Source organism: Miscanthus floridulus, chromosome 8, assembly GCF_019320115.1.
Source record: "Miscanthus floridulus cultivar M001 chromosome 8, ASM1932011v1, whole genome shotgun sequence".
Taxonomy (NCBI): Eukaryota; Viridiplantae; Streptophyta; class Magnoliopsida; order Poales; family Poaceae; genus Miscanthus; species Miscanthus floridulus.
Genome location: NC_089587.1, coordinates 217,595,703 through 217,618,480, shown reverse-complemented (window position 1 = coordinate 217,618,480; position 22,778 = coordinate 217,595,703). Strand labels below are relative to the sequence as shown.

At 44.6% G+C, this 22,778-nt stretch overlaps 3 protein-coding genes across 4 annotated transcripts; 2 read left to right on the top strand and 1 right to left on the bottom strand.

Annotated features, from left to right (window-relative positions):
• The first annotated feature begins 6,507 nt into the window (after positions 1 to 6,507).
• Positions 6,508 to 8,404, top strand: LOC136478170 (probable transcription factor At4g00390). The gene has a single exon (XM_066476518.1). It carries the CDS (start codon positions 7,012 to 7,014, stop codon positions 7,996 to 7,998), a length of 987 nt encoding a protein of 328 aa, XP_066332615.1. The 5' UTR covers positions 6,508 to 7,011; the 3' UTR covers positions 7,999 to 8,404.
• A 4,391-nt stretch (positions 8,405 to 12,795) lies between these two features.
• LOC136478169 (phosphatidylinositol/phosphatidylcholine transfer protein SFH13-like) lies at positions 12,796 to 14,872 on the bottom strand. Its single transcript, XM_066476517.1, has 7 exons — positions 14,844 to 14,872; positions 14,670 to 14,769; positions 14,326 to 14,418; positions 14,113 to 14,232; positions 13,735 to 13,897; positions 13,242 to 13,600; positions 12,796 to 12,925 (listed from the first exon to the last, which is right to left on the bottom strand). Exons 2-7 carry the CDS (start codon positions 14,673 to 14,675, stop codon positions 12,851 to 12,853), a joined length of 816 nt encoding a protein of 271 aa, XP_066332614.1. The 5' UTR covers positions 14,676 to 14,769; positions 14,844 to 14,872; the 3' UTR covers positions 12,796 to 12,850.
• A 1,821-nt stretch (positions 14,873 to 16,693) lies between these two features.
• LOC136478168 (E3 ubiquitin-protein ligase COP1-like) lies at positions 16,694 to 22,778 on the top strand. Of its 2 annotated transcripts, XM_066476515.1 has the most exons (13): positions 16,697 to 17,252; positions 17,973 to 18,050; positions 18,763 to 18,918; positions 19,112 to 19,471; positions 19,677 to 19,831; positions 19,924 to 19,989; positions 20,515 to 20,593; positions 20,677 to 20,832; positions 20,924 to 21,022; positions 21,357 to 21,461; positions 21,553 to 21,732; positions 22,110 to 22,220; positions 22,329 to 22,778. In XM_066476515.1, the coding sequence occupies exons 1-13, from the start codon at positions 16,887 to 16,889 to the stop codon at positions 22,497 to 22,499; spliced, it is 2,082 nt and encodes a 693-aa protein (XP_066332612.1). In that variant the 5' UTR covers positions 16,697 to 16,886; the 3' UTR covers positions 22,500 to 22,778. The 2 variants fall into 2 exon arrangements, with proteins under 2 accessions (XP_066332613.1, XP_066332612.1); XM_066476516.1 differs by lacking the exon at positions 19,924 to 19,989 and having other exon boundaries at positions 16,694 to 17,252.

Below are 22,778 nucleotides of genomic sequence, written 5' to 3'. Positions count from 1 at the left end.
TGACTTGCCACCTTGAGTCGGTTGATTTGGGTGTTTGGAGAGTCACTCGTGACGGGATGAAACCCATTAAGAATCCCGATAAACCCACGAAGAGTGATGAAAAGGAAATTCATTTCAATGCTAAAGTTAAAATTTGCTTGTTTGAATCATTTAGCATGGATGTGTTTAACCAAGTGTTCACTTTAAATATGGCACATGAAATTTGGATAAAACTTCAAGAGCTCCATGACGGCACATCTAATATCCGTGAGCAAAAACATTGTCTAACTAAACAAAATTATGATTCCTTTACAATGAATGATGATGAGCTTGTTCGTGATATGTATTCTCATTTTAATCTAATTATCAATGAGCTCCATTCAATATGATTAACAAAGCTAGATGATGCGGACATCATAAGGAAGATCATCTCTGTGCTACCACAAAAGAAATATGCAAGCATCATCACGATCCTTCACAACATAGAGAACTTGAGCACCATGACCCTGATCATAGTCATTGGCAAGATAGTGGTATTTGAAATGTCACGCAAGATGGGTCAAGAAGCCTCTTCATCAAGCAAAGGCAAAGCTCTCGCATGTAGCAAGAAAAAGAAGATGAAGGGCAAGCAAGTTAAGACAAGCTCAAGCTCATGCTCAAGCTTCTTAAGTGAAGAAGAAGATGAGGATGATGATGATGATGATTCAAGTGATGATGATCAATCTTTCTCCTCCACTCCGACCTTGATAAAGAATCAATCAAACTTATCAACAAGGTGGAGAAGATAATCCAAATGCTCAATGTCAAGGATGTGCTCATCCAAATTCAAGATATCATCTTCACCAATCAAAGAAATAAGCAAAGAAAGAGAGTATGCTATGGATACGACGAGTTGAGGCACTTTGTAGAAGTTTATCCAAACAAGCCCACACCCAAAACAAAGAAGAAGGCGTGCAAGAACCAAGCCCTCACATCAATAAGGTCATGTGATGATTCTTCAAGTGAAGAACACCATCACAAGAGACGAGGCCGTAAGCACTCTTCATCAAGCTCTTCTCGTGTGTGCCTTATGGCACGAGATAACGAAAGCTCATCCTCTAGTGAGAGTGATAGTGATGATAAAATGTCTTCTTAAGATGAAATTGTGCAACAAAATCTTAATTATACTAAAGTTTGCACTAGCCAACAAAAGAAGTTCAAAAAATTAAAAAAAAAACTAGATAGTTCAAAAGAAGTATATAAAATCTTGCTTGAACAATATGAGACATTTGCTAATCTCAATATTGAAAAAAAGACGTACCCAGTGCAGAGAGCAACTATCTACTAAAATTGAGCAACTTGAGGTTAGTGCAACAATAAATGCATGCACAATCAACGATGAGCAACTTGTAAGGAAAAATAAAAAAATAAAAGAAAAGTTAGCTAGCTCACAAGATGCTTATAAAAGTTTGCTTGCTAAAATAAAAACCATGTGCAAATATTGTGATGAGCTAACTAATAAAGTTGCTAATTTTGAAGCCGTCGGTTCCACCCTCGCAAGGTATCTAAAAAGAAAAGTTCTATCTTTAACATGCCTAAAAAGGATGCCTCTACTTCTTGCAATGATTTGTGTCTAGACTCATCCTTGTGCAACCAAGTTTGTATTGAGAAAGTTGTTATAGATACATGCACATAGGACGTTGCAATGGAGAATGAGCAACTCAAGCAAGAAGTGACTCGCCTCACTAAGGACTTAACTCAAGTGAAAGGCAAGACAAAGCAAGCCCAACTACATCAAGATAACACTGTCAAAGGAGTAAAGAAGCTTGATGAAAAACAAATCATTGTTTGCTACGTGTGCCACAAGGAAGGCCATAAGTCATATGAGTGCAAGGTGAAGAATGAGGGGGGAACAAAGAAGAAAGAGAAAAAGCAAACAAGCAAGCTCTTCAACAACTGCACCAACAAGGTGGACAAGAAGACCTCCACACCATACTTGTTAAAGAAAAAAAATAATAAGGTGGTGGCCATCAAGGTGAATAAGCAAGTCAACAATGGGGTCAAACGCTTTTGTGTGCCAAAGAAAATTATTTCAAACATGAAGAGACTAAGAAAGTTTGGATCCCGAGAGGGAAGTGAGAAGTCCAATGGACTTCGAGGAATTTAGAGACTTAGCAAAGTATGGGTGTATTTCATGGGGTGCATTATGATGGACAAGGTAATTGCCAAGTAGGTTAGTGAATACTATGGACCAAAATTCCCCTTCCAATGTTAGGTAACTATATTTAATTTCCTACGAGTAGTATTTTTAAGTATTTAATTACTTTTCATACCTAGGTTTGCATTTGCATGTTTAATCTTTTGTCATACATACACTAGGTAAATCATATGGTAGGCTTGCTCGGTTTCATTTTTAACACTTGGAGCAAACCTACATATGTTAAATTGTTTAGGAGCATGGCACATAGCTTGTTTTACAATTGTTCATCTAATATGTGTCAAAGTCTAAATTGTAGATAATTTCTCCTGAATATTACCTTCGAAAATGATTCTCACATTCATGTGATATCATCTTTCAAGTGGTATTTTTTATTCTAAAATAAATATGCATGTCTCCTACAAGTATCCATACTTGTGTGCATAAATTTAGGAGGAGGTTACTCTACAAGTTGGATGTTTTGAGACTAACATATTTTCAAGCTTATCATGTGTGTAGTAGTCTCATTGCAAGGAAAATAGAGTCCCCGAAGTTAAGCATCATACTTTAAATATCCACCACCTATTGCAAGTGATAGAAATCAAATTAGTTTTCATATGTGGTATTTCTAAACCGATATCATCATATTGATTTCACTTTGGTATTTGTATGCTTTCTCCATATATTCTATAGATTAAACTCCCTTGAGCATTAATTTGTCAATTATGCAAGTGCTTTGTCTTTCACCATATGTATGCATATATTTAGGGAGAGTTTAGTTTATGTAATGTGACAGTCAAACTTTGTGACCTATTCCAGTCCACATACAAAAGGATCACAAAGTTTGACCCTCCTTTGTGCTATTAATGTCTTCATTTTCGGTGTTTGATTCCAAAATGGGAGAATTTAGAGGACCAAGAGCAAGCATTAATTTACAGGATCAAAAGCAAGATCATAAAAAATTACAAGTGATAATGGTCTACATGTGGTAATGATCCGTGAAAGGGAGGATAATAGATTATAGATTAGTCTATATAATGGGGCGAAATTTGTAGGACCAAAAAGTAAGGCTTCAATCCATAATGCCACATGGGGACATTTGTAAGGGCAAGATAAGTTTCCAAATATGTTTACATGTGGTACCTTTTAGTTTTACAATTGGTATCTTTAATTTGTATCTTTTAGTCTTACAAGTGGTATCTTTTTAGCATCATATAACATTGCCCTTTGCATTGCATCCTAGCAAGTAGATAGTTTTTAAATTCCAAAATTTTATTATTTGCTTGCTTTGGTCGTGTTGTCATCAATCACTAAAAAGGGAGAGATTGTAAGAAAAATGGACCCTAGGCCCAGGACTTTGGATTTTGGTATTTGATGACCAACGCAGTCAAATTTGACTAATGAATTTGCAAGTGATTGTTTTGTAGTCCAATACGGTGCAAGACGTGACTTGGACGAAGGCGACGTGATGATCCGATGATCAACAGCTTAAGCAATACCCCAGAAGCACAAGAGAAGACCCAAGATATCAAGCATAGTCAAACACGAAGATAGGAACTAAGCCGGACGTAAGATCGCGAAGAGACGAGCTCACAGAAGTGACCGGACGCAGTGACCGGACGCTGAACAGTAAAGCGACCGGACGCTCCGATCAAGAGGCTCGGCTACAGCAGGCGTCAGCAGCAGTGACCGGACGCACCGATGGTACTATTCATCAACACTGGCAACACATTTAGTACTGACCGGACGCTGGCGGCAAATCGATCGGACGCAAGACTTCAGCGTCCGATCGACTCTAGAGGGGTTCCAGAGCGGCGAAATTGCAACCGGACGCGTCCGGTGGCATGTGACCGGACGCTGGCAGCGTCCGATCAGTTGATCGCTGCTCTAACGGTCGGGACGATCGGACGCGTCCGATCAGAACGACAGGTGCATCCGGTCAGTAGCAGAAAAGCGGAATTTCGTCCCCAACGGCTACTTTCTCAGTGGGGCTTATAAATAGACCCCTCAATCGGCTAAATAAAGTGAGTGAAGCTGAGAAAACATATCAAGGGTGTTCTTACACCATTTTAGTGATCTCTACTTGCATAGTGCTTAGTGTTTCATTAGGTGATTAGCGTAGGTGCTTTGCGAAATGCTTAGATTGATTAGACCACCGCCTATGCGCTTGCTCTAGGTTTAGACCTAGTGTTTAGTGAGATTTACATGCCTCTTACTACTCGGTGCTTGTGCGCACCATTGTTGTATATCTGAGGGGCTTGTAGTCTTGCGAGATCACACCAACCGTGTTTGTGGTGTGGCCGCCACCTGTACCGGAGGGAATAAGGCCCACGACGTTTCGGCCCGAAGCTTGATAGTGAAGACGGTGGAGAGCGGTCCAGGAGAGGCTTACCGGAAGGCACACCGGAGACCCACTTGCTCGTGGGGAAGGCCCGGGGCTATCCACGGAGTTACCCGTCCGGGAGCTTGGCCCTTGCAAGGGATTGCTTGCGAGGGGCTCCAACGAGGACTAGGGGGAAGCTTGTGCGCTTCTCGATATCTCGGTAAAAATACCGGAGTCATCGACGGAAGTTTGCATGTCTCTACCTTGCTCTTTAGTTTCCGCATTTACATTGTTTACATTACTCCTTTAGCGATAGAGATAGCAACACACTAGTAAAACCGTAGTTGCACATTTAGATAGTTTATCTTTTGCATATGTTTTGTTAAGGGTAGAAAAAAAAAGGCCATAGTTTAGAAGTAGAATTTTAAGTTGCCTAATTCATCCCCCCTCTTAGGCGTCACGGTCTCCTACACTGTTGATACTTCAGGTTAATAATTTTTAGGTAGAGAAGGATGCTTGTTGCTTTGAAAAGTTTGTTTGATGGTTGTTAGGAACATATGAAGCTATTTCAGAGTTCCGAAACAGCCTGTTTATCAGGCTGTCGATCTATTACAACACAGTGGATACAGAGGAAACAATGAGTCATCATGATTTTTTCCGATTCAAGTTTTATCAGTCTGTTACGTAGTTTGGAAAACAACAAACTTTTGTCAGACTTTGTATATAGTTACATACAGAAAATAGGGAAAATATATCTTCAGCATTCAGAAGAAAAAAACTGGTCTCCAGTAGTGACACCCATAAAACTAATCAAAATATAATTTAGTATCATGTAAGCATTGTGAGTTGAGTGCCAATGAAGTTTCCACAGATAGAGCATCACTAATGTAGACGAACAAAATTGGATTCACCGTTTTAAAGCCTCGGATGAATTATTTATATATAAACATGACATACACAATTAAATGATCCTGGAGGATGCCAATACAAGGATATATAAAGAGATAAGTTTCAAGTCATTCGGAGTTTTTTCTATAGATTTTGCAAGATCTTGAATGCACAAGCCACAAGGACAGGATGAGAAACACTAGAGGCGTGATTTAATCCACCATTGAAAAGCAAACGAGCTAATCATGGCGTTTGATCAATCCTCCGTAGTTCGCTGCAACTAATGAATTTGCAAAGTGCGTAATAGGCTTGGATTCCTCAGCCTCTGCCCTCTTTTACTGTTAAGCTCAAATTTTAGGAATCGAATCGAGTACACGTTTGGAAGGGCCAAATCGACATTAACTCACTGTTCATTTAGATGTGCTAACCATAGATTTTTTTTTTGAGCCAGCCATAGAGTTGTCAACAAGACACACTAACTCGCAGAAAATTTAGTGATTGCAAATAGGTACACTAAATTAGCACCAACATTCTAATGACCCAATTTAACTGTAGGTACAGGTCGTAGTAATTTGCTAACTTTGTTATAGCAAAACTGGTGTCCTAAGGATCTAGTGCATGGAAAGAGCTAAAAAGCTTCAAATGACAGAGATGATACCGTTTGAAACTTATAGTCAGTATAATTGCAAACGATCATGTAAACAAAACATTTAAGGTTGACTCGTGTCACATCCACTGAGGCACAGAATTGGATAGGATGAGAAACACCAGAGGCGTGATTTAATGCGCTACAGAAAAGCAAACGCTATTCTTGCCCATTGATCAATCCTGCATGTTTCGCTGCAACTAATGAATTCGGAAAGTGCATAATAGGCTTGGATTCCTCAGACTCTGCCCCCTTTTCCTGTTTAGCTCAAATTTTAGGAATCAAATCGAGTACACGTTTTGAACGGTTAAATGGATATTAACTTACTGTTTTAGTGTGTACTTCATTTTAGGTCTGCTAACCATAGAGTTGTCAACATTGGCCCTACTATACCTATCAAGCAATCGGAACACTGAATCTGATATGAGAAACAGATGGGTTTTGCAAATTGCAATGCAAGCATAGTACAGATAGAGGCACGAACGCTCACCGCAGCTACCTTGGTCCTTAACCTTGGTAACGGCCCCGCTCTTCCTCCAGTCCACCGCATCGGCCATCGGGCACCGCGCCCAGACCGCCGCCTAGGCCCCGGTACACGGGCACAGCACGGCTACGGGGCGCCGCCCTCGCCGCGAGGCGGCCAACAAGGCGAGCGGCGCGGAACTCCTCGTGCGTCAGGTCCAAGAAGGCGTTGAGGAGATGGAGGATGGCCGGATTTCCCCATTTCAGCGCTCAACGGACACCCAGCCGGCGAGTTTTGGCGGCGGCAGTCTCTACTGTGGCGGCGTCAGGTGGGGGAGACCGGTCAGCGACCCCATGGGAAATGGACGGCAGATTCTCACTCCAGTGCCAAATCCAACGGATGAGCGTCCCGATCGGGCCCTATAAACAAGGACACAAAACCACGACGCCGGAAAGCCCCGAGCCCGGCGCCGCCTCCACCGCTTGTCCTAAACCTCTAAGGGGCCTCAACCTCTAACCCTAGGAGCGCCGGCGGCGATGGCCCCCAAGCGCTCGGCTCAACCTCCGCCGCCTCCGCCTCCGCCCCCGGCTGCCTCCTCCGAGGAGACCGTCGCCTCTGGTTCGGGCTCCGAGGAGGAGGAGGAGGAGGAGGAGATCGCCCACTCACCCCCTCCGGCCGCTCCCAAGCGCATTGCTCCACCGCCGCAGAAGGACCAGGAATCCGAAGCGTCCGATGAGGATGAAGATGGCGAGGAGGAGGAGGAGGACGACGAAGAAGAAGAGGACGAGAAGGCCAACCACGTGATCCCTTCTTCCGCCACCAAGAACCCGCCTCCGCCGCCGCCGACTCGCGAGGAATCCGAGACTTCCGACGAAGAAGAGGAGGAGGAGGAGGCGGACGACGAGATGCCGCAGACGAAGCCCGCTCCAAATCAAGAGATGGGGGCTAAGGGCGCAAAGCGGCCGAGCGCGCCGTTCCAGCGCACCTGGTCGACTGACGACGAGTTCCGCATCCTGGAGGCCCTCGCCGCGCACCGCCTGGAGCACGGCACGCTGCCTCAAACAGACGTGCTGGCCAACGCCCTCGCTGGCAAGCTCGACAACAGTGGCTGCAGCCTCTCCGAGCTCCAGAGGAAGGTGAAGAGCTTGCGGAGCCGGTACACCAAAGCGGTCAAGAAGGGTGCGCCGCTGAGCAAGGATCACGACCGCCGTCTCTTCGACCTCTTCAAGAACGTCTGGCCTTCCGTTACCAAGGCGCCTACCAAGGCAGCCGCTAACAGTGGTGCTGGGAGGGAGCCTGACGAGATGTGTGAGCTGTACCCATACCTTGCGGAGGAGGTGAAGGCGCTTCAGAAGGCACACCCGGGTTTGTTCAAGCGGGAGTTCGCGATGATCGACGATAGCAAGGCCCGTGCACTGGACGAGAAGATCAAGAAGCAGAGGCATGTACAGATGAAGCTGCATCTGCGCCGCCACGACCTGACCAAGGAAGTGACCAAGACGCTCATGGACCTGGCTGAGTGATGGGGTGGACTGAGCTGAGCAGTATCTAGGCATTCTATTTTATGGCATTCAAATGCATTGATGCTCGATTACCAGCAAATTTTGTATCCTCTACTGAAGTACGGTAGCTGAATCTCGACTTTGTTATCTAGCTGGTGTCGAGTTTTTCGTTGTTCATGGTGATCGAGACTTGTTGCAGTGTCAGTGTTAAGTCAGGAAGTGCCTGGATGATGTTCAGTTATTCTGTTTTGTTGTTGGTTCTGAACTTGGCAGGGTAACTTTTGTAGTCTAAATTTGTTAGTCTGAGCTCTAGTAGTAATATGGAAATACTATGTTATTCGGAAAAGCAAATCCACAACCAAGTGTTTCGTCTTGTGCCAGCACTCAATTTTCAATCCATTTGATCGGTTATGTGATATGTGCTGAGTTTGGTGCATGTAGGCTGAAACATCTTGTTGCACTGGGCCACAGGCTCTATTGTGCACGCTTTGGTGTGCATTTTCAGGGAGCAGCTCAGGTGTTATCAAGAGGGGGAATCTGACTGTCTCAGTGGACGAGTGGTTTCTGGATCCCTCTCTTATCTCTTCCCTCTGTTCCTCTTCTGCTCTTCCATTTCTTCAGCTTGCTCATATCAATCTTTGTACTATCTATTGTGTTCCCCTGCTCCTGGAGATTCGATTCAGTTCTCTGGGCATGTTAGTGGGACTGACGATTTATAGAGATCAGTAACTGGATCCAAATGTTTCATTTGTAGTGTGTTCTCCAGATTGTGTTGCCCCTCTTGCTTGGAGGGGGCACCAAAGTTGGTTGGGCTGCTGAGCCCTGAGTCCTGACAGTCATAATGGGAAGAAGAGGAGTGGGGCGAGTCCATGGCACCCAGCCTGCACCCAGACCCCCGATGGCATATGACTGAATTTCTCAGCAAGAGGGCTTCATTGCTACTTCATATCCGGGTGAGGAGCTCTATATGTTCTTTTCCTGTGTGGTTACTTTGAGAAGTTGTTGATCTGTTAGTCCTAGTGGTAGTGGAATCGTTCACTTAAGCTGTCGAGAAATTATGGACCCTTGTACCATCAGGCATGTTGATTAGCTATAAAGATGTAAATGCTTGCAAAATGGTAGTTACCACAGGTTTGACAAAGTCACTGGCACCCTCTAATGAACTAGTGACTGCAGGATTTTTTTTTGGGTTTAAATGAATCTGGAGGAGCCGTGGCTCCTACAGTAAATTGAAAAATAAAGACGCCCCAGGGCAGCAAAGTTCTTGGTGATTCAAGAAACAAAAAAAGAGACGAAAAAAATAAACTTAAGAGTAAAGGTTACAACAAACTCTGGATCCATAAGTTAAAAATTTGGGATGATCTTGAATTGGCTCTTATTGATAACAATGAGATCTCCTTTGCAAAAGAAAAAAAAAGCCCTTGTGTTATGGAGGTTTGGCTGAATCCCTTTGAAGATTAGATCATTTCTAGCAGTCCGAATAGTCCAGCACATGAGGATTATTATGTTCATGAAGAAGCTTTGGTGTAGTTGAGCCTTCAAATTCAACAACTTCAGGGAAACTACCCTCGCTTGGGATGTGCAGATTCATGAAGCTCCAACAAGAGGTGGCAAAGGGACATCCAAGAAATAGGTGCTCAGCAGTTTCCTCTACTGTTTGCTGGCAAAGAACACAATCAAAAGAGTCAAGAACCATGTCTCTTCTTAGAATATTTCTTGTGCGGAGCCTATCTTTGATAAGCAACCAGGAAAAGACTTTGTGCCTAGGTTGGCAGAAGGACTTCCAAGTCCACTTGAAGGCATCGTGAACTTGGTGGCTCCCAATTAGCTTCTTGTAAATATTGGCGGAGGACAAAATATCTGAGCTCCCAATAGTGCTCCAAACATCATTTGTATCGGTGAAGTTTGTCCCTTCAAAAATTAACTGCAGGACTGCATTTGGGCAAAAGCTATTTCTGACAGTGGCAGCTGGAAAAAATGAGATAATTGTAGTTGAGTTGAAGCTTTGTTAACCAAGATAGCTTTATTCTTGGCGAAGGAGTAGAGTTCGGAGAGCTTATTCAAGAGAATTTCATCACACCAGCAATCTGACCATAGAAGACAGGAGTGTCCATTTCTGATTTTCACCTTAAGAGAGTTCCTTATAGGAGGGCAGAATTTTCAAATTTTCACGCGACCAAAATGATCCCTTCATCGTGTGGTTTGGCAGCTTTCCATTGGGATTTAGTTTTTCCCAAACCAAGGTAACCCACGGGATGACACTCGGTTACCCTTCATCCCACAAAGGGTACCGCTGCCTTGACCTATCCACCCGTCGCGTCATCATCTCTCGCCATGTTGTCTTTGACGAGTCCGTTTTTCCTTTCTCCTCCCACCCTACTCACCCGTCACAGCTTGACTTCCTCTTGTCGAGCCTCTCTACTGCTCCTACTCTTGCCTCGGTCGCTCCGTCCTTAGACGTTGCGCAACCACGGCCATCACCCGCTGTTTTGCAGGAACTTCCCGACGATGACCCCGCCATTCTGGTACGCGGTCCAGTAGTGTACCGCGCTCCGTCTGCGGGCAGGACGCCGCCCTCTTCCTCCACTGCAGGACCAGCCCGCTTGGACGTCGTCCCTGCTCCTGCAGTTGGGGGTTCCACCGGCCGCCCGACGCCTACCAGACCGCTGGTGCCACCCCTGCCTCATCACTACACCAGGCGGCCACCGGCGGCTGCGGCATCTGCTTCGGCGCCTCCTACAGCGCTGCCCATGGTCTTGGCACCAGCAGCCCCGACGCCCACACCTCTGCCGCCGCCACCTGCGCCTGCGGCACCTCAGGCGCCCGTAGTCCTGGCATCATCGCCACCTCCTGCTCCTACACGGCCTGTCACTCGGACTGTGACTGGGGCCATTCCGCGGGTGTCCTACCAGGGCTTGACGGCTTCGCCATCATCGCCCTCTCCGCTTCCGGCAAACTATCGCAGTGCTCTAGCTAACACCAACTGGCGTGCTGCAATGGTCGACGAGTTCCAGGCTCTGATGGACAACGACACTTGGCGCCTCGTCCCACGGCCGCCCGGTGCCAATGTCGTGTCGGGCAAGTGGATCTTCCGACATAAATTCCATGCTGATGGGTCACTCGCCTGGCACAAGGCGCGCTGGGTGGTCCGAGGCTTCTCCTAGCGCCACGGCATCGACTACGACGAAACCTTCAGTCCGATTGTCTGGTTGTCAAACCAGCGACAATACGGACCGTCCTCAGCATCGCCGCTTCTCGCGCCTGGCCGATCCACCAGCTGGACGTGAAGAACGCGTTTCTCCACGGCCATCTCGCTGAGACTGTCTACTGCCAGCAGCCTCCCGGCTTCGTCGACCCCGCCGCACCAGATCACGTCTGTCTCCTCCAGAAGTCCTTGTATGGACTAAAGCAGGCACCAAGGGCGTGGTACCAGCGGTTCGCCTTCTACATTCGATAGCTCGGCTTCGTCGCCTCCGTCTCCGACACGTCCCTCTTTGTCTACAAAGAGGGGCCGAGCATCACCTATCTGCTGCTATATGTCGATGACATCGTCCTCACCGCGTCGTCCACGACTCTTCTCCAGCACATCATGGGCCGCCTTCACTCCGAGTTTGCCATGACAGATTTTGGAGCCCTGCATCACTTCCTCGGCATCTCAGTGACGCGTTCTTCCCAGGACCTGTTCCTGTCTTAGCGACAGTATGCCCTGGATCTTCTTCAGCGTGCTGGCATGGCTGAGTGTCACTACAGCGACTCCCGTTGACACTCATGCCAAGCTCTCGGCACAGTACGGCGCCAAGCTCCAGGACGGCTCTGAGTACCGAAGCCTTGCTGGGGCCCTTCAGTACCTCACCCTAACTAGACCAGATTTGGCATATGCGGTTCAGCAGGTGTGCCTCTTCATGCATGATCCGCGCGAGCCCCATATGGCCCTAATCAAGCGCATCATGCGCTATGTGAAGGGCACACTCTCCTCCGGACTTCACATCGGCACAGACTCTGTTCAGTCTCTGACTGCCTACTCCGACGCCGACTGGGCTGGCTGCCCGGACTCTCGACGCTCCACCTCCAACTTTTGCGTCTACCTCGGCGACAACCTAGTGTCTTGGTCCTCCAAGCGTCAGACCACGGTGTCTCGATCCAGTGCTGAGGCGGAGTATCGTGCTGTAGCTCATGTTGTGGCCGAATGTTGCTGGTTGCGCCAACTTCTCCAGGAGCTTCATGTCCCGCTCGCTTCGGGCACTGTTGTCTACTGTGATAATGTGAGTGCAGTATACATGACAGCCAATCTGGTACATCATCGGCGCACGAAGCACATCGAGATTGACATCCACTTCGTCCTTGAGAAGGTGGCCTTGGGTGAGATCCGGGTCCTCCATGTGCCGTCCTCTCACCAGTTCGCGGACATCATGACGAAGGGCCTTCCAACTCCACTGTTCACTGAGTTTCGGTCCAGTCTTTGCGTCCGTGATCCTCCCGCTACGACTGCGGGCGGGTATTAGGAAGTATATATGTATTAGGAAGTTTGTTCATTCCTTTCATGTAAACTGATTGTATTCCATATATATAAGCCTGGTTGGCTATATAATAGAGGTCACCCCCTCATTAGGGGTGAGGTGTTTTCCCATATCCTTTCTACAAAAATAAGTTAACCGGTTAAATCAAGAACAAATATCAAACAGATATCTGATGGCCAGAAAATGGCTTTATTAATTAAATCAAGAACAGATTATTAACAGTATCTGATGAATAATAACTACTCGGTATGCACATTATGCCATAGCAAAAACCTACCACATAATACATTACACACTCTGGCAGTCTGGACAATAGCAGAACTTTATGAAATATACACAGTGGACACTCGAGATCATCAGAAGATGTGTTTTAATACATTACACACTCTGACCTGTGGGTTCCCACAAAGTTGTCCTAAAGATATATCCACCTGGGAACAGTTAAGGGATTACCCAACAAAATCAAAAGCTTACATCAGATGGTCACTGTAGTTGTTTTTGAACAATGAGCGGCAATGTTTTGGCCTTTAATGTGAAATTTTAGCATCACAAACTTGCCAATTTTAAATAAATTAGTAAAAACAACTTCCGTATATAAGTTCAACTCGCATAGCCTGAGAGTGAACAAAGATTTTGTTTAGTAAAAAGAAGTGATATAAAAGGTACCATGGCGCTCGAGCCATAAAGGCGAAAGCCCAAAGCAATTATATGCAGCATGAGATCCATAAAACATTGTTTGGCAGGTACCTTCTTTGTCTTCTCCAGATCAAACTCAATGGACTTTATCCTGTCAAAAGAATCTTGTATGGCCCGATCCTTGTCCTGTGGAAGCTCTGGAGGCTTTCTGCTCAGCTGATTAAACATTGACTCAAGTCGATCAAGACGCTTCAGGCAAGGATTTACACGATCTTCCTTAATTGTCTGAAGATCTGCCAGATTACTGGGTGCAGTTGCAGTACGTGAATGAACGTTTTCCAAGTGTTGTCGTCGACGAATGAAGAACCGCAAAAATGATAGTACTTTAAGAAATACAGCAACGACTCTTCTTGATATATATTTCAAGAACCCATCATCATTGCCTAAACCATCATTTGGGGCACGCCGACCTGCTGATTTGAACCCATATTTAAGAAAGAGACAAGCTGGATATCAAGGTGAGACAACTGATTTGAAGAAATTATGGTGTATAACAAATTCTTTATAAAGCTTAACCAAATAATGTAGAAGTTTAAATGGATACCAGGCGCAGGTAAACCCCCATTTATCAGGGAACCTTGTTCTGTATTGAACTGCCTAATTTCATTTCCAGTAGAGTTGTATCTCCTGTTGGATCCTACAGCTTTATCCGCCATATGAGACATGCCAATCAAACCACTGTACGTTGCAGATCCTGATTCCCTCGCCTACAGGGTAACAACTTAGAGATGAATAAACTACAAAGTTATAAAACATGCCAACATGGTGGCATGCGGCTAAAAGGAACAGAACACCTAGTTTCTAATGAAAGCCTAAATATGCAAGTTAGAATCTTCATAGTTCCAAGATAGACACACTGACACACGAGAAAAATAATGAGATTTCTCCAAAAAAAACAAAACAGAACTTAGTAAGACTTTACTTCCTCTCGAACTGGGGCCAAACTAGGATATTCAACATCTTCAGGAGCCACAGGGGATCCAAGATCATCAACATCTGAACCTGATTCAGCATTTGATGTGTCACTAATTCGTTCTGGTAACTGAAAGAAGAAAGAGCAGCACATCCAATGTCAAAATTGGAGAACAGATTGGCTTATTCAGCACATGAGACACATCAAAATCAGTAAACTTACCTTGAGAGCACGCAATCTCACGGAGCCTGTAACTGTTTCTTCTATATCAGATACTTGCCCAACTTCCTTCAACGACTCCATGCTATGTACAAGCTACAATAGAAAAATAAGGTCATCACCAGCAGCAACAGCAATGACAACCAACAGATAAGTTAAATATACCGATGTAGCATAAAAAATAGTAGACTACAGTACAGTAAGGGCCTGTTTGGAACGCAGGAATTTCACAGGAATCACACAGGAATTTCACAGGAATTAGTTCAATTTCACAGAAAAAACGCAGGAATAGGAAAAAATTCCCGCATTCCAAACAGGCCCTAAGAAGGCATCAGTTATAAATTTACCTTCATGATTGAAGGATCGCTCCAGGGGCCTTTGTTAGACCTCAGGCACCCTCCGTGGTTAGAACACGAGCATGAACCACCAAAGTACTCCGGCAATTGGCTGAAGATACATTTTGCTTAAGATTTGCACATAGGTTCACCAATAAAATAATCTTTGGAGAAAGAACCACCAACCTTGCATCAATAGCTTCAAGAAGTCTGCTTTGATAGAGAAAATCTGAATTTTGCTCTTACGGGGAGTGGGCTTTGCCCAAATGCCATCAATTTTGTGGGCTTCGTTGAAATGCCCTTATGAAACGAGTCCAACACGCAATAATATCATTTTGAGTTTTAAGTCTACTTTAAAAAAAAATTCAGCCAAAATTTTAGCCTTCAGTGACCATTTTGCCCCTGAGCTCGTTGACCCCTACCCTCTCATCTCTCCCCCTCTCGTTCTCTCGCTCCCGTCGCCTCCCCTTCCTCTCTCCCTCTCCTTCTCTCTCCCGAGGTGGCGCAGCGCGGGCGGCCCCCCTCCCCTCTCCCTCTCCCTCCATCTCGATCTACCATCGGGCTGTGGCGCAGCCGGCGCAGGGCAGGGCAGAGGCATGGCCTTGCAGGCCAGTCGTCCTCATCTTTCCCCCTCTCCCTCTCTCCTGCTGTGGCCGCTCATGGTGCTCGTGCCCGGTGCCGGTGGGTCTCGGCGGTGCCGCGGTTGGCACAAAGCAGTCTCAGGTGCTTCCATTTCCTCTCGTATTTTGGGATTTTGCTTTTGCCTCTCTGATTTGTTCCTTCGATAACTTCAATTCATGTTCTAGGGTTTGGCCTAGAATGCCTGTTGTTCCAATGTTTGCCTTCTCTGCACCAATTGGCAATGACACTACCAATTCGTGTTCTAGGGATTGTGTATGTGATTTTATTTTTTCAGTTTTTTTTCTCAGTTTTTCCTCCCCCGTTCTTGCTTCGATTCTTCATTTTGAGACCGATTTAGTTTATTCTTTTTTGCTCAGATTCGTGCTATGACATGAGTTGATGCTACCCCTTAAGTGAATTTGATTGAATCGAGTCGAGCACGAAGAAATTGAACGAATTTCGTTTTTGGGGAGTTTTTTGTGTTATTGACCGTGATCTAATTTTTTCGGAGTTTGGGTTGAAATTTGGCGATGATCTCTTAGAGTATGCTCACCAACTCCCTTGTGATGGCCTGTGAAAAGTTTGGTCACGATTTGTTTTGATTTGGTCTAGTTTTTTCGTCAATTTTGTGGCCATCGGTTTCTTGTTCTAGATTTTCTGGAGTTTGGGTTAATCCCAAGAGATGATTTGTTGGGGATGAGTTCGTAGGTAGTTGAATTTCTCGCAAAATTTGGGAGTGAATCATGGAGTTTTGAGTCAGATTTCGTCGAATTTGTTGTCGCCCTTTTTCTGTTCTTAACGCATCGGTCTCCTGTTCTTCTGCTTGCACACAGGGTCGGACAACAGGGCCAACGCAGTGCACCGCTCGTCCTTGGCTAGCAGCCCCGATCACTCACGTGCAGCAGGCAGGCAGCACCTGTTGTTCTTCGTTTCTTCCTGCTTGTTCGTCGTGGGAGGCCGAGCAACAGGAGCCGCGTGCTCCCAGCGCCAGAGCAGCGCTCGGTCCAGGTGGGCACTCGCCCAAGCGCCCAGGTCCAGCGACTGGTCGCTCGCCCATGTGCTCTACCCAGCGGTGAGCAGCTCCACCGCTCAAGCCCCTCTCTGTCTCCCACCGTCTCTCTTTGTGTCCGGTGGCGAGCAGCACCACCGCCCGCACTTCTTTCTCTGCTCAATTCTGTTCGATTGCATCTGCTCGCTTTCCCCAGTCACGGACAGGGGTAAAACGGTCACGCCTGGTCAAAAAAAATAGGTTAGAAATTTACAAAGTTAAAAAAACACGAAATAACAAAATAACATGAAACCCATCTTTTATAAAGATATTCTGGCGAAGCCCTCCCCTCCCACCACAAACTTATCGAAGCCCACTCCCCGGCAAAATTCCCATTTTCTCCGGCAGCCGGTCCAGTCGACTTCCCCGACGTGGTCTCCTCCCACCCATACACCCTTCCCTTCCCACACCCACAGAACCCAATTCCCTCGCGCTCCCCCTTCCCCACTGTCCCTCCCGCATCGGGCATCACACATCCCGCCGCCACCACGCGCCCCACACTCGTATGCAATTATTCGCACCCGGACGCCACCGCCTCCACCTCCACCGCCGCCTGCGCCATGGCCGACTCCTCGGTGGCCGGCGCGCTCGTGCCGTCCGTGCCCAAGCCGGAGCCCGCGCCGTCCGGTGACACCTCCGCGGCGGCCGCGGCGACCACGGCGGCGCTGGCGCTGCCGGAGGAGGCGGGGACGCGCGCGGCGTCGGCGTCGCCGCAGGGGCCGGCGGCGGAGGAGGAGGGCCCCGCCGATAGGGACCTCCTCTGCCCGATCTGCATGGCCCTCATCAAGGACGCCTTCCTCACCGCCTGCGGCCACAGCTTCTGCTACATGTGCATCGTCACGCACCTCAGCAACAAGAGCGACTGCCCCTGCTGCGGGCACTACCTTACCAAGGCCCAGCTCTACCCCAACTTTCTCCTTGACAAGGTTGGCTGCCTGTTGTACTTGCCTCAGCTACTCTTCTAGAGTTCATGTCATGTGCTACAAACTGTAAACTGGCATTTGCTGAATGTCATTTATGTGTCGCCCTGTGTGATCGTGGTGTGGCAAAAATAGTAGTTGTTGCATGCAATTCCGAATTCTAGAGTTTCGAAACCCAGTGTGGTTGTGGTGTGGCAAAAACAGTAGGTGTTGCATGCAGTTCCCGATTCTAGGTTTTCGAAATGAAATTCCATTCGATGGGACGACACTTGCACTGCCACATTACTCTGATCTGGATTTGGTTTGTATGGGATGGCGCTGCCATTAGGCTTGTCAATTTCTCGGTTTACCCCTTATTTACACTTTAGTATTAGAAGTTTGGGGTAACTTCTGTAGTACATGTTCCTCAGTGTCCTTGTTGACCAGTTGATTTCATCATACATTTCAGTATGTTGTTACTTGTTGGTGACAGACCTTTCAGAATTACTTTCACAACTTCTGGTGCTCCATGTCTGTTAGGCAGTATGTAATTACTATGCCGTCCACTGCTATGTGTTCATGAAGCTATGTTAGTGTGGTATGCACTTATGCCAGTGACTTTTAGCATACTATACTCATGCCCTTACTGGAACAAACATTTCTGTTCTTGTCTATTGTTTATTTAGAACCAATTGCAGATATGATTTGCTAAACTTCTTACATTGCATCCATGTCCTGTCTATATAGGTTCTGAAGAAAATAGCTGCCCGACAAATCGCAAAAACAGCATCACCGATCAATCAATTTCGATGCGCATTGCAACAGGTCAGTGATTCCATGTGTTACTTTGCTAGTTGCTACTATTTTCAATGATAAGCAAACTTCACTCCTGCATTCACCACTTAACAAGCACATTTTAAGTCTCTGCACCAATTTTTCCCTTGCATCCACTTTTGTGTAGTGACTAAATTCATATCTAAGTGGACATTTCCGTTCTGTAAAGAGTATAGAACTTAAGTACTTACCTCATAAGTGTTTTTATGAATCAAAACTTCAGTATTATGGAAACACCTTGGGAGTTTATTACTTTATTAACATCATTTTCATGCAACTAATCTAAATATTCGTAAAGGTGTTGGTCAAAAGTCAAATTGTTTCACTGCAAGTTTCCCACGGTAATACTTTTCTGAGGCTAAATGAAGTGGAAGTTTTTAGACTACTTATTTGGGAATAATGGCTCTGTTCCCCTTATGATTGCAGCTGCTGTCTATGTTCTGTCCTCTTATGATTGACTGTTCACATGATAAACCATGCATTATATGGTTGGCTCAGACGCCATCTTTGCATATGTGAATCTAGTAGTAATATAATCGCAAGTTCATAACGTGTAAATCTTGGTGTTTCAGTTAGGTGCTCTTGATATATGTGTTTACTTGCTGCCTGTTAGTTGTATGACTTCATATTTCCTGTCATAGCTGTTGTAATTTGTGACCCCATTAACAAGCTACTGATGATTTATCATTTATTCTTGAGATAGGGAAATGAAATGGGGGTTAAAGAGTTAGATAGCCTTATGACTTTGATTGCTGAGAAGAAGCGGCAAATGGAACAACAAGAATCGGAGACGAATATGCAAATATTGTTAGTCTTCTTGCACTGCCTTAGAAAGCAAAAGCTGGAAGAATTGAATGAGGTTTGTCCTACGTATTTTTATGGTTCTGAATTTCTGATTCCTTCACACAATGCTAACATTTTAATGTCAAACGACCTTCATCAATCTTGCTAATCAAATGAAATAAAAGTTTTACTTATTGCATTTTTGTCGCTCTCTTTTTTTCTTATTCTGAAGTCTATTGTTGTTAATCATATTCACATCTTCTCAATAGATTCAAACTGATCTACAGTACATCAAAGAGGATATAAGTGCTGTGGAGAGACATAGGAAAGAATTATATCGCACAAAAGAAAGGTACTCCATGAAGCTGCGCGTGCTTTTAGATGAGCCTACTGCACAAAAAATGTGGCCCTCTCCTATAGACAAAGCTGGCTGTCGCTTTCCTCCCAACTCTCGGACACCACTTAGCGCATCATGTCCAGGAAGTTTACAGAATAAGAAGCTTGATTTGAAAGCTCAAGTAAGCCATCAAGGATTTCAAAGGAGAGATGCTCTAGCTTCTTCTGACCCTCCTAACCCCCCTATACAATCAGGTAATGTCATTGCTAGGAAGAGGCGAGTTCAAGCACAGGTGAGTTTCTCACTCCATGCATTACTACATTCCTTAAGGCGCAGTGTCCCCCCACATTACACCCAAAAAGTAGGCCTCTTATGTGTTGCATACATGTTTTGAACAGTATACAGTACACACATGGCCATTTACTTTAGTGTTAGATAAAACGGCACTAATCTTATGTCATTTATTTTTTTATCTAATTCTATGAGGAACATTGCAGTTCAATGAGCTTCAAGAATACTACCTGCAAAGACGGCGCACCGGAGCACAGGCCCGCAGGCAAGAAGAAAGAGATATCGTTGCAATGAATAGAGAAGGCTATCATGCAGGTCTTCAGGATTTCCAGTCTGTGCTAACAACGTTCACTCGATACAGGTGTGGTTATCTCCTGTGATGAGACAATATGCTTTGTTGTCTTTGTTCCATTCTCACTGGGCTCATTTTGTTTGTTGTCATGTTTACTTCAGTCGTCTACGTGTCATTGCGGAACTAAGACATGGAGACTTGTTTCACTCTGCCAATATTGTATCCAGGTGTGTAGTTTGTAGTCCAATGTAAACACAGTTTCTTATCTGTGCTTTAAAATATAACTAGCATCAGAACCAGTGCAGTTGCATGGATAGATAAATTTGAGTTTTGGTCATCAGAGTTTAAATATCTATGCCTACACTATAAAATATAAATCATTAATGAACCTTTTTATGGTCCTCCAAGAGTTATCACCGATTATGATTTTGGAGGTACCAAAATCAAGGGCCATAAAAGTTTATTATTCTCTCACCTTATAATCTGGGCCTACCTACCAAATAAGAAGTTAAGTCTTTTCATCATTACTCTGGTTAATGTGGGAAAATCAGCTCCATTAAAGCAAACATGTAAGCGGCTTTTAGGTTTGAACATCTAATTTTATTATACAATACATGTGAAAGTAGGGTTTCATCAAAGTGGAGCACATTGGTGCACAATTATTTCCAGTTCTATGTGCTTGCCAATCAACTACTTCTCCTTTATTTTACAGCAAATAGGGATGGACATTTGATATTTTTGTTATATTGCAGTATTGAATTTGATCGTGATGATGAACTATTTGCTACTGCTGGAGTCTCGAAACGTATTAAAGTCTTTGAATTTTCTACTGTAAGTTTGCTTTGTCAGGGCATGTCCATTCCATAGTTCATTGTAATTGAGATTACTTAAGGTTGATTTGCATCATTACTTAGGTTGTTAATGAACCATCAGATGTGCATTGCCCGGTTGTTGAAATGGCTACCAGATCTAAACTTAGCTGCCTAAGCTGGAACAAGTACTCAAAAAATGTTATTGCAAGCAGTGACTATGAGGGTATAGTAACTGTGTGGGATGTCCAGACCCGTCAGGTATCCACTCTCTATTCTACAGTAAATTCTGCACCGACTGTATTATAATTCAAACTGAGGTATATGATCTCTGTGTATTGTGCCATGCTAGAGTGTGATGGAATATGAAGAGCATGAGAAGAGGGCATGGAGTGTTGATTTTTCTCGTACAGACCCTTCAATGCTAGTATCTGGGAGTGACGATTGCAAGGTATTTGGAAATTAATATGGATCAATTCCGTTCGCCCTTTACCAAACTAAGAAAGAAAAGCTTGGTGATTTTTTCTCAAATGTCAAGTACCAAAATCACTTGTTACATTACGACCTGGGTGGTGGATCTTTCACTTTTATCAGACAACTCACTGCAGAAATGATAGTAGTTTCAGATGGTCACAGTGAATATTCCACATTGTCCCCTCTTAGTGCAAATGTGTTATTCAGTCTCATCGATGCATAGGTGGAACCCACTAAAATAGTGGCTTCAAGTTTTTGTTCTATTACAATGTTTGTGCGATACTAATGGAAGCTAGTGCTGTGTATGCCAGGTGAAAGTGTGGTGCACAAAACAAGAAGCAAGCGTGATCAATATTGATATGAAAGCAAATATTTGCTCGGTTAAATATAATCCTGGATCAAACTTCTACGTTGCCGTATGTTGCTTCATTTCTTAGCTTATATTGACTTTGCTTTTTCCAATCAAAATGTTATTTTGTTTACTTATCAGATACTACAATATTTCAGGTTGGATCTGCTGATCACCATATTCATTACTTTGACTTACGTAATCCAAGTGCGCCTGTCCATATTTTCGGTGGGCACAAGAAAGCAGTATCGTATGTGAAATTCTTATCTAACAATGAGCTTGCATCTGCATCAACAGATAGCACATTGCGCTTATGGGATGTCAAGGATAATTGTCCGGTATGCTCTTTCTGAGATAATATTTTTTATTTGACATTCTTGTCTCTTGAGCTTCTGTAGCATAGGAAAGTGTGGAGCTATTTTCGTTTAGGAAGTACTCCAAACTATGCAGATAAAAGTGCTTTTATTTCTGTTGTGTTCCTGTTTTTTCTCCAGAATAAGTTGTCCACTGCAGTACATAGGACAATTTTGACGAATATGAACTTCAGCACTTCACATAGAATTCTCTTTCATACTGCACCATTTTTTTATAGTGCAACTGGCAGTGAATTATCTGATTTGGTTCAACATTACATGCCCAATTTGAAATAGTGCAGCAATGAACATAAAATTTGGATGACCGTTTTGTTATAAGTTATAACATTGTCTTTTTTCAGGTACGGACGTTCAGAGGGCACAAAAATGAAAAGAACTTCGTTGGGTTGTCTGTGAACAATGAGTATATTGCTTGTGGAAGTGAAACAAATGAGGTTTTTGTTTATCACAAGGTAATCGCAAGCTTCTGGCCTGGTCTTGTTCCCATGCAGCATGCATTGTTATGATGTGTGATTCACCTTAATCAATCAGATGGGTTCCTAACTCCACACTGATTGCAGGCTATCTCAAAACCAGCAGCAAGCCATAGATTTGTATCCTCTGACCTGGATGATGCTGATGATGATCCTGGTTCTTACTTCATTAGTGCTGTCTGCTGGAAGAGTGATTGCCCTACCATGTTAACTGCTAACAGTCAGGGAACCATAAAAGTTCTTGTACTTGCTCCTTGATGTTATGGAGGGAGTTCAAGAGACTTACAGCCAGCTTGTATATCTTACTGTCCAGTTGTTTCCTTTCGTGCCATTATATTCCCCAAAAGTGGGAATGGAGGCATTATTGATCTCCGGTTAGGGCATGAAGTTTTGCAGATGGTCAGCTGACGTAGGGTTTTGAGGTATCAGAATGTGCATAATCATGTTTATGTTGTATAGGTGTAAAGCAGCCAAGTTATTGATTACAAGTGTAACACGAGAAATAGACATGAATAAAAACTCCAGCTCGTTTGTACA